General features: G+C 30.4%; 1 protein-coding gene across 5 annotated transcripts in view; it reads right to left on the bottom strand.

Moving 5' to 3' along the window:
* Positions 1–14,584, bottom strand: part of LOC112690522 — a 34,040-nt gene extending 19,456 nt beyond the window's left edge. For 2 of the 5 annotated variants that reach the window (XM_025564550.1, XM_025564551.1), the window contains exons 1-8: positions 14,329–14,584; positions 13,972–14,018; positions 6,916–7,014; positions 6,602–6,820; positions 6,313–6,394; positions 6,021–6,233; positions 5,783–5,925; positions 5,531–5,702 (exon numbers count right to left, since the gene is read on the bottom strand). In XM_025564550.1, coding sequence (XP_025420335.1) covers positions 5,531–5,702; positions 5,783–5,925; positions 6,021–6,233; positions 6,313–6,394; positions 6,602–6,820; positions 6,916–7,014; positions 13,972–14,018; positions 14,329–14,392 — 1,039 coding nt within the window. In that variant the 5' untranslated portion in view covers positions 14,393–14,584. Of the gene's footprint in view, positions 1–5,530; positions 5,703–5,782; positions 5,926–6,020; positions 6,234–6,312; positions 6,395–6,601; positions 6,821–6,887; positions 7,015–13,971; positions 14,019–14,328 lie in introns of all 5 variants that reach the window. The other 3 variants (XM_025564553.1, XM_025564552.1, XM_025564554.1) reach the window with 3 other exon arrangements.
* Between the last annotated feature and the right edge of the window lie 67 nt (positions 14,585–14,651).

The raw sequence follows: 14,651 nt of genomic DNA, 5'->3' as shown, positions 1-14,651 counted from the left end.
AATTACGATGCTGTAAAAAGAAGTTTAGATCGATAAAAGCGTTTAAATATTCTAAAAATTCCTATTTTTATTTATTTATACAAAAAATAAATTTACGTTTAACTCGACCGGTAATATCAATATATTAAAAAAAAAAAAGGAAGATATTTTTATCGAAAAATCCATTCTTATTCATCTAGATTCAAAGAACCATTACATAAAATTTCAGTTTTTTTGAGATTCAACGGCAAGGGGTATTTAAACGTTATACGTATACACTTTGGACTCAAAGATGTTATTCGTATTCACACACATTCCACTTGTATAAAATATATATATGTACCTATGTATAAGAACGCGAGTCCTTTAGACATTATTTATGTTTAATCTGTCATTTATTTCTACGAAGAAACAAACAAAACCAGAGTGAAAAACATTACGTGTTCGGTTCAACAATTATCGACCGACGCCGCAGCGATGACGTATAATATAACGCGTGTTGCATAAATGACGACTCGCTGTACTTTCGTCGCGTTCTAACCGCTGTACGATATTACAATAAGAATGTAATAAGCGTATTATTTTTACTCGATTGCTCGGGGCGGGGTAAATAGACAAATATTATTATCATTATCGCGCGCTGGACGTGTCCGGATACGTATAGTCTGACGCCGCGCGAGCAGTTACGCGCGTACGGTATACTACTTTTACCCGTCATTTCAATGACACGGAGCTTTGTGCAGGAGAAAATAGCGGATATCACATCGTGTGTCCCCCTGGGGTCCATCCACTCGCTCGAAAGCTGGAAGAATCTTTCGGAACGATTTCGTGCAATCGACGTGCGGTCCGAGTTAGGTTTTATGATAATGACATAACGCGTTCACAGCGGTGGATACACACGTACACACCGTTGCGCCACCGAAAGTTGCTTGTAACAGCGTTATGATTATTACAAAATTATTAAAAATAATCGATGACTCGGATCCCGTGTACGAAAACAATGCGATAATTTCGTTTTTCCACAGCTGTACATTACTGTTATAATGTAATCTATATAAACAACGTGGAACGATAACGCGCGCGACTCGTTAAATAATATTGTTTTTGTTTTTATCGGTGTTGCCGACTTTAGTGACGAGTCGTAATAAAAACGTTTTCGACCGCGACCGAATACAATCGGAAAATAACAACCGCACGAAAACAATGTTAACCGTAAACGCCTATTAGACGTTTCGGTCAGATCCTTACGTACGGAACATACGAGTTGGGTCCCCGATGTTTTTCGTGCATTAGACCACATTTTCCTTCCCATTTCAACAGACTTAGGTCTACAAAATTATAAATGTATGTTGTTTTAATATTTTATGATTAACATTTTTAATATTTTTTCGTTTGTATTCTGCATATCGTACTTTGTTAAATTCTAATAATTTATATTTTATAATCTTAGTAAAACAAAAAAAAATAAAAAACATTTTTAACTATATCCGAGATCAGAAATCAATCATAAACAATTCTAAGTAATGGGAGAAAAAATATTAGTGTAGTCTAGTACTCAGGTTACTTATATACTACTTTTCATTACCCCCTCCTTCGGTGTTTATGATCCAACTACGCACACTAGATTTTTCTTTTATCATCGAAATAAAATTAAAATAATATTAGGCATAGGTGGCATGGTTTTCTCAAAATACGACGGTCCTCTCGCTATCTAAGATTTATCGAACTATCGAAATACTACAAAGTGTACAAGATTAACACAATTATTTTAAAATAATAGTTCTGTATGAAAAAAAGTGCGGCACACGATTGTTTTACAACAATATTTCTATGTATATTAAAAAAAGGAAAAATAAATCAAAATAATATAGTTATTCTGTACTTGATTGAACGAAGCTAAACATTCTACGAGATTATACCTACTAATTTTATTTTCGTTAATATTATATTTTTTACTTGTAAATTCTATATGAGTCATTCGTCGTGTTTCAATCGTCCTAATTTTATTACTATTGACAAAACTTGTTTGCATGTAAAAATCCGTCTGCTTAGCAAATACATTTCGTACCAACTTTATCACTCCACGCGGATTTTCGGTACTTGAAATATCGTTAGAACGCGGAGTTCCGGTTTACTGGTTATTTCGACCGCGATGAGATTACGGGTGCTTACTAAACATTTTCTTGTACTCGAATCATATGGCCGTAATATTCAAAACAGTTTCGCCGCAGAGCTTTTTAACTTTTCATGCTTTGGTAATCGGTCAATACGGAAAACCACGCGAAAAAAAAACGATGATCAATAATGAAGCGTTACGATGATACACTTATTGGCCTATCCGAGACGCGCGCGTGTACGTAATTATATATATATATATATATATGAGGCATCGAATGCGGCAACGGACCGATCCCTAATTAATCATATTGAGACGTATGCAAAACTAACGGACAGTTCATTAATCTCTTCGGTAAAACATCAGCGTAGTTTCCAGTCTTTTCTGACATTCCTCAAGGCAGCCATCTAGGTCCCCTACATTTTAATGTTTTCATTAACGCCTTCTGTTCACAATTTCTCCTAGTTGCTGTTCACCGACGATGCCAATTTTTAGGACCTCCTACACGTCTTGAGGGGACCCGTGTGCGCGGCGTTCGGGAATCCCTTCGACCCGCCCGCCGCCGACCAGTTTCTCCGGAGGGTTCGGCGGCGAGAACGTGAGCGGAGTGTCTCCGGGGGAGTGCGTGTTGATCCTCGCTTGGTCGCCGCAAGCGTACAAGTCGAGCCCACCGTTGCACAACGTGTTATGCAACGGTTCTCGAACGTTTTTCGTTCCCGGAGCCTTTACGGGTGCAAACAGTTAGTCCTCGGAAAACACATCTTCCAAAAACCGGGAGCACACATTTTAAACCGCAACACTTATCGAAAACAATGATGTGTACACGATTTGTGATTCTCGTGCCATATGGACGGGAAATATATAAATAATTTATACATTTTAATGCGCGAGTCCGCTCTCATTTATAGTCCATTCAAATGTAACAGTTTAATCGATAACAATTATTCGGATTTGATTTGGTTCACGTGTGTGTACAACTGTGTATTACTAAAGTACTATACGTGCACGCGTTACTCGTCCGACGGTTTATGATTGATATAACGCGATATGCGTGTGCGGAAAATGTACAAAACACGTTTCGCGATTACGATCGATTGAACGTTGTTTTTTTTTACTTTAAGGTATGAACAATTCGTGCAGCGACTACGTAATAATTATGAAACGTGAAGTACAGTCCATCACCTTAAGGTTTGTGAAAACATATTTTTGCATATCGTTTCGATCCTTTTTTTATGATACCTTCGTGGAAATCGTGTGTGACCGATAAACGATTTACAAACGGACCCGTAACATCACGTATAATTTGTTGTTTTCTAAAACTATCGCGTGTACGGTCTCGTATACGCGCGTATTATATACGTGAATACGTACAGCCGTATGGCGATTCCAAAAGTAAATCATAATTGTTATTGTTCGCGTCGTCGTCTCGTCGCGAGGTTAAATTAACAAACGTACACGTAAATATCGAGTATTATATAATACCGTCACCAAAGGATCAACCAACGGATCCGGAACACTCTGGTGAGGAGGGGCACGTTGAATCCGTCGAAGAGAGCCAATATTAAATTGTTATAAATACGTTCATGGTATATTAGAATCGTTCTTCAACAAGTGCCATCAACGCTGATCCTACTTGTCTCGCAAACGGTGTCGGTACCCGTTGTATTTTCGTGCCGCCTCATTATGCAAACAGGTTCGACGTGGATTTTTTTACGGAATGCACCGATAAAATCAAATCGAACAAAAACTTAAAGTTCGTTTAAACCCGATTCAAGCATAACCCTCCCCCCTATCCCTGAGGTCAAATAGGATTAAATTTCAACGGATGTTTTTAGAGTTAACGTGCGACTGCTGGTCACAAAATATAATAACATCCATACTAGGAACAACGTGAGTGATTATCGTGCGCACGCGTATAAGAATATTATGTTCGCAGTTATATTTCGAATACGATATCATACGATATTCTATAGTGATACACCTAACGCGAACAACAACTCTTGACGACGACAATTATTATCATAATATATTCTCGCGATAATATAAAATAATCATTGCTAATTTAATATTCATTAACGGTTAATTCTCCGTATTAATCGACCCGATAGTAAAAATACCAATTATTAACGCATCACACACATATTATTATTGACGCCATTACAATACACAACATATTATAATAGTCGTCGATTAAATGCTACTCGTGAACAAGGGACACACATCGCGTTGAAATTGTATTGTTATGATACACATACACACACACCTAGACGACACAATCATCGAGATTTCATTTACACACACACACATACATATATATATATATATATATATATAGCGTTCGAATGATAATAATTATTAATTATATATTCATATATCAATCTCGGCGGTTCGTTCCGTCGTAATCAATCGAGTGATAAAAGTATATCAATTAAATGTTAATTCATACTCGTTAACGCCTGTCGTTCAAACACCCGTCATGACGACGTTCAAGTAAACGGTTCGTCAGAATTATCGGAGTTTTCGTCGTAATGAAGTTAGTTTCTCGTTGTTGACACCGATACAATGTCGAAATCAACATATTATTCGCATCGTTCGATTTCGAGTTATCATTTTAAGTGAAATTAAAAAACGATAACATAAATTAATTAAGTCATACGAGTGATTGTTGTCGTCGTTATTCGCCTGCAGTCATTCGTTCTTTTTTTTTTTCTGAACTACTAATGTTTGTCTTAAGTACAACAGTACGATAGCGTGTACGTTATACGAATCGAGAGTTAACCGAGACGGTTTTAACTCTATTAATACATGAGTACAAATTACCTACTTTTAATATATATTTGTTTGGACCACTACACGTTTCAGATTAAATATTATTATTTTTTTCGTTGAAATTGTAACTTATATTATTTTATTTGAACAATTAATACGAATAAACATTATCAAAAATAAAACAAAATTATAAAAAATAATAATGTAAATAACAATATATTACAGTCATAACGAGTGGTAATTAAACTATGGCGATATCAGATATTTACATATAACGTGTAAAGCTCATACGGTTACATTTTTAAACTAGTCTGAAGGATTAAATTTAGTATAACTATGGTTAAGAATATTGTACGAGGAAAGAATATCAATGCAAGTAAGGTTGAGATCAAAAGAGAAAAGAATAAACAATTTAGATATACACAATGTTGAAAGGGAGAAGGACAATATTAAAAAGTAAATGCTAAAAATCACATATGGCCCCCACCGCAATCGAGGAGGGTGCTGTAGGGGCTGTTGCTGAGCTCTAATTTGTAGAAGTGAAACAGTATTAAGTTAGACTGGGTGATCCATACTATTTTATTATGATGTCACGACTAATCTTTAACGATTGAAATCATGGCCAAATCGAATTATAAAAGTGTATCATAAACGTAGAATACTTACAGCCAAATGGATATTGGTGTGATATAGCGAAGGTGCAATTACGGTTGGATCCAGTGGCCGGAACAGCGGTTTGGAATTTCATCCTTTCGGTTATATAATGTTTACTGTACGCTTTGATAAAGCTAGAAACTTTTGAATTACATACCGCTACGTTGTCGATAAACAGATTTACCTGAGAACAATAACGTCAGCGTTATGTACGCGTTTTGATTACATTCACATTGTTAAAAACAATATAAATATGACAGTTACGCGGGATCGAGCTTTTAAAACGGTAGAAGAATTGGGACCGAAATCTGCAGCTACGACGTCGAAATTGTACGTCCCTTCGTCAATAACTCCTATTATCTCCAAATCACCGTCCTCACTTACTCTCAACATTGGCCAAAGGTGGTCTAAAATATTATTTCAACATATTTAATTACATAATATGTAGTCGGATATCGTAGAATGTACGAAGAATAATACGTATTATGAAGTGATAACCTACCTGGTACGTATTCCAACGAGTAATTGCCCTTGAAGGAGTATTCTTCTTTTATGAAGTGATTATAACTTTCCGGTTGTTTTTCGAATTCCAAGGTTTCGTCTTTTTCCTTTGCTTTTAGTGCAGTTTTATGGATTTTAAACTTGAACACTTTACCTTTCCGACCGAAAGAAAGTTTTATGGAGTAATTAGGTTCTTCGAAATCTAATACGGTGTCTGTATGTGAACCAAAACATATAGGATAATGTTGTTCATCTAACGGAAATATTATAATACGTAAGAACTTTATATTTACCCGGAATGGGAAGAAATTGAACCACTCTGATGAGTACAGTGGTCTCGCCTCCAACTATATTAGGATTAGCATCATTTATCGCCTAAAAAAACGTAATATTAGTATTACATTTTCATTTTTAATCGAATATGAAATCGAAACTTAATAATTTCCATCAATTATATGGTTATATGGTTACATTATTCGTTTACAACTTATTTTAGAGTTTATTTAATTATTGACTTTTTTTTTTTAATTGTTAATATTTTTTTTTTGGGGGGGGGAGATTTTCTATTATTGTTTATATTACCTTAAGTTTGTACACAATCGTCGAGTCACTCGTCAAAATGTTCGTTAAATCTTCATCGATGCTTATGTAGACCTCGTCATTTGAATTGAGTACGGTAAACTTAGTGATAATACTTGTGTCTATCACTTTACAGAAATTAGTGATTGGTTCCAACACCAAGCTGTATCCATCAGGCGTCTTGTAAACGATTGGCGGTTTTAACAATGCATTTCTACCCAACTGAAAAATTAATTTTTCCCTCTCGTATATCATATTATATTTTTAATACACAATTGTATTCTATTACAAGTACTTGTAATTTTCTTAATAAGTACCTCCGTCGATTGAACTTTATACGAATAGTACTCCTTGGAAAACGGAAACTCTTCTTTTCCCTCGTCTGGTTCATGTGCATCAGTTGTTTCGAATCCATGCTAAATTAAAACAATACATTGATAACTAATGTTTTAAATGAACTCTTAAATATGTATCATTAGTTTGGAAAATCTCTAAAAAATATAATTTAATATGTCCATGCGAAACGTTTTAATATTAATTCTTAATTACACTTGTGAACTTTAATTTTAATTATCTACAAAAGTGAAAATATTCTAACTTGCTAGGTAATATTTTATTAGTGATTCAGGTGCGGATCTAGAAATGAAAAAAAAAAGAAGCTTGGAAAAAATGTATTTCAACTACATGGAGTCATGGCATTAAGTTTAAATTTTTATAGTGAATTAGATAATAATCATATATGCATATTATAAAATAATAATAAAAAACTTTGATAGCAAAATTACCTTTTATTGTATTCATTATATAATAACATAGACAAGAGTGCAAAATATTTAGTAGTTGAAGAAAATATCACTATAAAAATATTAGCAAATTAATTTCACCAATATTTTGTTTTCATCGTTCTAGGTCAGTACTATTGTGGACTACGTAAGTAATTACGATTATCGATCACTCTTAATGTCAATAAGCTTCAGTACCCATTACCTCTCCTTGTATCCGTGCCCGTAGAGACCGTATTGGAATCTAAGTTTACGTGGTGTAATTGTTTAAGTTAACGCGTTGGTTCCCAAACTGTGAGCCTTAAGGACTCCGCAATTTTATCTCAAGGGCTCTGATGGTTTTAGCATAAAAATTTTTATAATATAACTATAATTATAGCTGATCGTTATTTAAAGAAACGAGTATATTTATTTTACAAGATTCCGTCAATTCAAAAATAATTCATTGGTATGTATACAAACAATATTCAAATCCCGAAAAGAAAATATAATTTTTTAATTTTAGATAAAACGCATCCTAGATATTACTTGGCCAGGTATATTGTATTTAAATATAATATTAAATATACTTTATCTCGTTTTGAGATTCCTCCTTTATGGATACGAGTACATACTTGTATCATGTGTCATGTACTTCAAATAACAAAGGCTACTAAAATTTAATAATACATTTTTCTTAGGGATCCACGTGAAAATACTGCTTAAAAAAAAGTATCGTGGCATAACAAATTTGGTAATTGCTAAGCTAATGTTATTCTATATCTAAATAATTTTTATAAAAACGTAACACATTTCAAATAATTTTGATAGGGATAAAAAAAAACTTTAAATGACATAAATATGTGATGACAAATTTACATCGAATTTGTATTAAATGAACCATGACTTCACTTCAAATTCAGTTCATTCTAAAACAACTTTTAATACAAATACAACGATACAAAGTAAACTGTTTGCATTAACGACATTATTTTATCATAATTACAATATCTAGAATGTTTACAACTTCATGATTTTAATAAGTTATAATCATTAACTAATTTTTTTTTTTTTGATAAAATGTTTCCTAATTTGTTTACTAATTATTTCTTAACTTTGAATTTATATTAATATTAAAATCTTCTGCCAGTAAAAAATTAATAGTTTTTTATAATAACAAGCTTGAGGTATTTTATCTTTAATTGTCTACGAATACCCATTGCAAATGGGTATTGAACATTTTTTATTATCTCTTATAATGTTTTAATTGAACTAAGATAATTTTTAAGTAACACTTGAAATGTATACTGAGATATATATATTTTTTTTAATTTAAGTCCGTCGTTTCGTTGTTTTATTTTTATTATAAGTATTTATACAAGTCCCTACAATTATTTGTTATCCACAATACACAACTAAAAAAACCAAATATTCTAAAATGATTTTTTAGATGAAATTGATTTTAAAAATTTATAAGTTTATGTATGGAAATAATTATTTATTATAGAAAATACTAAAATATAATCATTACTTTTGTTCAAAAAACTGTTTAAAACTTGTTAGTTGAAAATCACACTGTGATGTGTTCACCAATCCAAAATAACTAAAACTAAAATATAGATTTAATTATTCATACTTTTTATGTTATGATGTTAATGATATATTATACATACGCAATTAATTTTAATATTTTATTTACATTACCTAGTGTCTTAAAATTAAAACCGACAAAATATTGAAAGTCTTGCTACATCCTTTAAACGCTATATCATCAGTTCAATATGCTAATGAGTATTTACTTTTTAAATTACTGTATTTCTATGAAACTATAGCTTTAGTGTTCTGTCCTAGAAATAAATCGTATTCATTTGAGGTAATTGTAAATAATATAGTATTATGTAACCGTAAACATGCGATAACAATAAGTAAACAAATAAACATGTTAGTTTTACATCGAAATAATATAAAACAATTTTAATATTTTATAACAAATTATATTAAATGAATTTTTATTATTTTGGTCAGAATACAAACCTAGCAATTTAATCTTTAAAGACGAGTGCTGTCTCGTGGTATTTGGACATAGAATTTAGTCTAATTTTTATATCAAATCGCTAAATTGTAATACGAGTCTGCTGCTATTTCGAATTCGAAAGGAGTATAGGTATCATAATGGCTTAATCTATAACGTTACGTTTAATACTCAACTTTCATCTGTTACCTAAAATATATTTATATATAATATAATTGGTAGTTTTGTAAAACGAGTTTATATCGATGCATTGACGACAGTGTTTTCAAATGGTTATTACTTTTAATCTTACGGTGGAAAATTAGAATATGATTGGGTTTTATAATAATACATAATATGTTCTAACTTTTTAAAAAAAAAAAAACTTTTGTTAATATCTCAAATCAAAATACCAACAGTTTCATCCAAACCAGTTTCTATGCTCTATAAATATTATAGGATTTGATAAATTTTATTATTTATTTTTTTTTTTTTGATACTATGCATTTGAACGTAGATTCGAAATCTTTACAAATCATAAAACGTGTAAATTAATGGCAAAAGATTTTTTTGCACATTAGAGAATATTTCGTATAATAAAGGAAATTAATTAATTTTATAGATTTTCGATATTTTACGATGCAGTGACGTAAATATAATGAATTATTTGTTTGATTATAATAATGAAGAAATTTTGAAAACCGTAGCGAAAATTTTGTAAAGAAATAATGAATTATAAATTATAAATAATTTTTAAGTGGCTATGTTAACTGATTTGCAGCATTTTTCTGTGACTTCATTTGACGTCGATTGTTCTTTCAGTACATAAGTAAAAACATTTTAATGAACCATCGTATTAATATGTCACCAGATTATACGGAAAAAAAATATTATTTTTAACTGTATTCAAAAATTGTCTTATTTAAAAATGAATCATTAATCTAAATTAATTAAACAAATAAAATGTTACGACATGAATTGAAACAGGTTCACGCTATCCTAATCTAATCTAATATCTAATTCTGGTTTAGAAAAATAAAAAATAAAACAATCGTTCAGTAAATTTGTAGCCGTCAACTATTTTTACAAAGATATAATTTAATACTATAAATTATATCAGTCTATGATAATGCAATCAATAGTAAATTATTAACCAAAGAAAATAAGATGCTCAAATCAAATTATAATAACTGTAGAATAAATATTTTAACATTGACTATAAATTAGAACTAAAATATCATATTCGAAAGAATACCATAGATTATAAATACAGTAAAATCTCTATTTAATGAACTTCACGGTTCTTTGAAAATAATTTATTAAATAATAATAATATACATTTATTATACATACTTAATTGAGATATTTATTTTCCATCTATGAAAAATTTACCATATAAATATTTTTATTATTTTTTAGTAAGAGAACTTTTAATTGATTGTAATTTTTTAAATCATTTTTAATGTAATATGCTAGATTTTTGGTATGCTTGAACCACGACGAATAGTAACAAATGTAGCTTAAACATCAATTGATGTTCCCGAAATATTTTTTTGCTATATTTTTGAAAGCTCTGAGATACAAATATTTAGTAATTTATAATTATAAAATATTAATAAAAAATTATTTTGTGAATGGAGTTTATTTTTGTTAAATATAGTTTCTTCATGGAAGTTATATGGTTTTATAAGAAAATTCGTTTTGTATTGAGAATTTCTTTAGATGGTGGCTTGTTAAATTGTAACTTTATTTATTAATAGGCTCGACTATAGTTATTAAAAAGTATATTGCAATAAATCGAATAAATTGTATTGGTTTTCAATTAAATATCTGAAAACTAGAAATTCTGTTGCCTTAATAATTATTAATTTTTGCGATACACCAAGAAAATATGCTCGTGGCCCGGCAGTATATTATTATTATAATAATAATAATAGTAATAATAATAATAATAATGATAATAATTATAATAATAATAATAATAACAACAACAACAATAATAATAATAATATAAACCAGTAGACAGGAAAATAACGGAAGATAATTTATTTATTAATCCAGTCAGGCGTGAGATTAGCTTCAAACGGTTAAACGATTTTTAATTAGTCAATTTACTTAGGTATAATATGTATGTGCGTATATTTATATACAACCTATTTTGGTAATCCTATGTAAATTATAGATTTCTTGTACGTTTTATGTTCACTTAATTTTTATACGATAATTATGGTGAAATTAAATTTTAATCTAATTATTATTACAGATCAAAAGGTCGAGTACACAACGTACATGGGTCTCACACATTGGTCATCGGAATCGAAAGTGGCTTTATTAGTAGATGTAAACAACTATAATTAGATGCAAACAAGGTGATTTACAAATTATTATTTATTTTACAGATTTTAATTTTTTTTTTTTTTACTATTAGATTTTATTTTATGCTGTTATTAAAATAATTGCTATAATATGTACCGGTGACTTAAGAACAATCTAACAATATTAAAGCAGTATTTAAAATTGTTAAATTATGTTAAAATAAATTTGGGTTTTTCTTTTTTAATAAATTGTTTTCAATTCGGTATAAATAATTGATATGACTGACAAAAATTACTCAGTAGTAATGCGTTATTATATAACATTTCATAGCGGCTTTAAGTATAAAAAATAATTAATTTATATTTTAATTATATTGTACTTACATTCATCGTTGTACTCGTAATAATCGGAAGAATAATATGTAAATCCATTTAACGTGATATTCATTATAAATAAATGTAAAAATTATATGCATTGTATTTTCATAGTGTCTTCGTATACGTGTTGTAAACAACAGTAAACGTAGTTTGTACACTATGAACATACTATTCGCGTTATGTTTCTATAATTTAAAGTTTTCTTTTCGATGGAAAAGAAATGTCGAGTGTTACTATTTTTTAACATGTTTTACGTATATATATTTTAGTACATACAATCGATGTGACGAACACAGTACTGTTACGAAAACAAACTGTAACAGATTAAAGATGCATTTAACATATTTTTATTAAACTACTACTCTAATCACTGATGAATTACTAACTCTAATCGTTGAAAAAAACGATTAGAAAACATGATTATATCTTCGCTTTAGTATTGTTTGAGCGAACCAGAAACATAATATATCTTGGTGAAAAAAATCTAAATAACTACGAGTGTCGCTAACGGAATATTGACTAATACGTTGCATGTGTAATAATTGCCTTTTTTTAAGAATTAAATATTTTAGCGATTGGAGTCATACGATGTGAGACGGATAACGATAGTTATCGTACAATAGCCAGCAGTATAACATACATAATAGAATCGTGTAAACGTCGACAATAATAATTGAAAGGTCATAACACCTAAATTGTGTTATTATGTTTGGTTGTATAAATAATGTGTAGATCATCGACCGACACAATAACCTATATTTTATTCTGTCATGTATTTTGCCGTTTTCTCGTTTAGTTTTTATAAATTCCAGTAGATAAGCTAAGCAATATATATATAAAAGATATAAAAATTTAAAATAACACTAACAAAAATTATCTTTAATATTTTTATATTTGTTCAGTAAACGCCTTTCAGCTCAAGCATTTGCTTATAATTGGAATGTTATATTAACATGTTACTACATGATGGGTCGTTTTTAATTTTTTATTTAATCTTAAAACTTATAAGCTATAACTATTCATTTTTTACCACAAAATTAAATAAATTAAGTATATATATATATATACTGTATGATACGTGTGATTAGTGTTATTAAATTGACGTAAAAAATTACACGTATAATTAAATTCTATTAAAAAAGGTGTGAAGGCAAAGATCTAAAACAATAAAACGCACGAGAAAAAGAAAATTTTAAATCGATAACAATTATCAGTTGCATAATAATTTACTATCAAATACTAGACTTTTCAAGGAATTAACAAGGAATTAACCTATGTATGTATGCGTCAAGTAATATTGTTAAGTTATTTATTGCAAGAAAGAAGTGGCCCACGTGCGAGAAGTACAAGTTTTGTGCCTCCAACGATCAGGGTTAAGGTTATGAGTGATTTTAAATATAATTTGTGTCGAAACGGCAATCAACGCGGTTTAGGTACTTACGGAAATAATATTGTAAGTAAACGAGCTTTACGAACTTCTGGGGAATAGGTTGTTATTACTATCTACACAGTTGCCTTTACATGGGCATCTTTTTTTTCGCGGTACTAGAGAGTAACATTATAATATTAGATAACTCATCTACTCATTTCTCATTATGTCCAAACTCTCGCGTACACCCGACGATTGTTGTTCATCCTTATACAGACACAACGTATAGCGCGTGAATACCATGTAATTATTGTACACACATCAAAATATGTTAATACTACGCGTATACATATTTGACATTCTTTAGATATAATATTATTTGTACGCAGAGCGAGGATACCAATTAGAATTTATTCATGTGTGACAACTTTCCGAAAATAGTGCGAAATAGATTGCGATTTCAATCATAATTATTATAATTATGTTTTTTTATACATAACATACTTTCGAGTTGTAAATACATTATTTTTATTACTTACCGTGTGTTCATTCGTTTCGTTTGCAGGCTTAGTTAAAGCAGTTGCATCTAAAACCAAATCAAGTCACATAAACAATAGGAAGAAAAAAAATAATAGTAATAATAACAATAATAATAATAATAATAATAAACGACAGAGCGACATAAATACGAGAACAAATTACGCAACAGATGATTGACGCACGTTGTTTATTTTAAAATCGAAATCGAGAACATTTTGAACAAAATCAGTTTTGCAAGTATACAATAAATTAGGTGTGTTTCAATGGGGGGGAGGGTACAATAGCGTGTGCGTAAACGTAATATGTACGCGATTTCGACAACAGAATAGAATATTATATAATTTGATCGTAATTACCGCTGGGGAAAACGATCAGGACAGCGCAGAAGAGTAAAAAACGCGAACAAGTGTCGCGGACCATAGTTGTGCGATTCGAACCGATCGTAAAGAACGCGTATTGCTGACTGCAGTATGGAAAACGAAAAATGTTTAACGAAGATCAAAAAATTGTTTACCGTTCTTATCTGTACAACGACGACTACACGCTGGTGCCGTATACGCACGTACACAAACGGGCCCGCGAATACACACCAGTACGCCGCGGCAGTGTTGTTACTGGCTCGAGTGGCGCGTTGAAGTAACAAAAAAAAAAAAAAGTAATAATAATAATACTAATAAAA

The sequence above is a fragment of the Sipha flava genome, unplaced genomic scaffold (genome assembly GCF_003268045.1).
Source record: "Sipha flava isolate LNK unplaced genomic scaffold, YSA_version1 50_pilon_pilon, whole genome shotgun sequence".
Classification (NCBI taxonomy): Eukaryota; Metazoa; Arthropoda; class Insecta; order Hemiptera; family Aphididae; genus Sipha; species Sipha flava.
The sequence above is the reverse complement of the archived record's forward strand: the minus strand, read 5'-3'. Positions and strand labels throughout refer to the sequence as shown.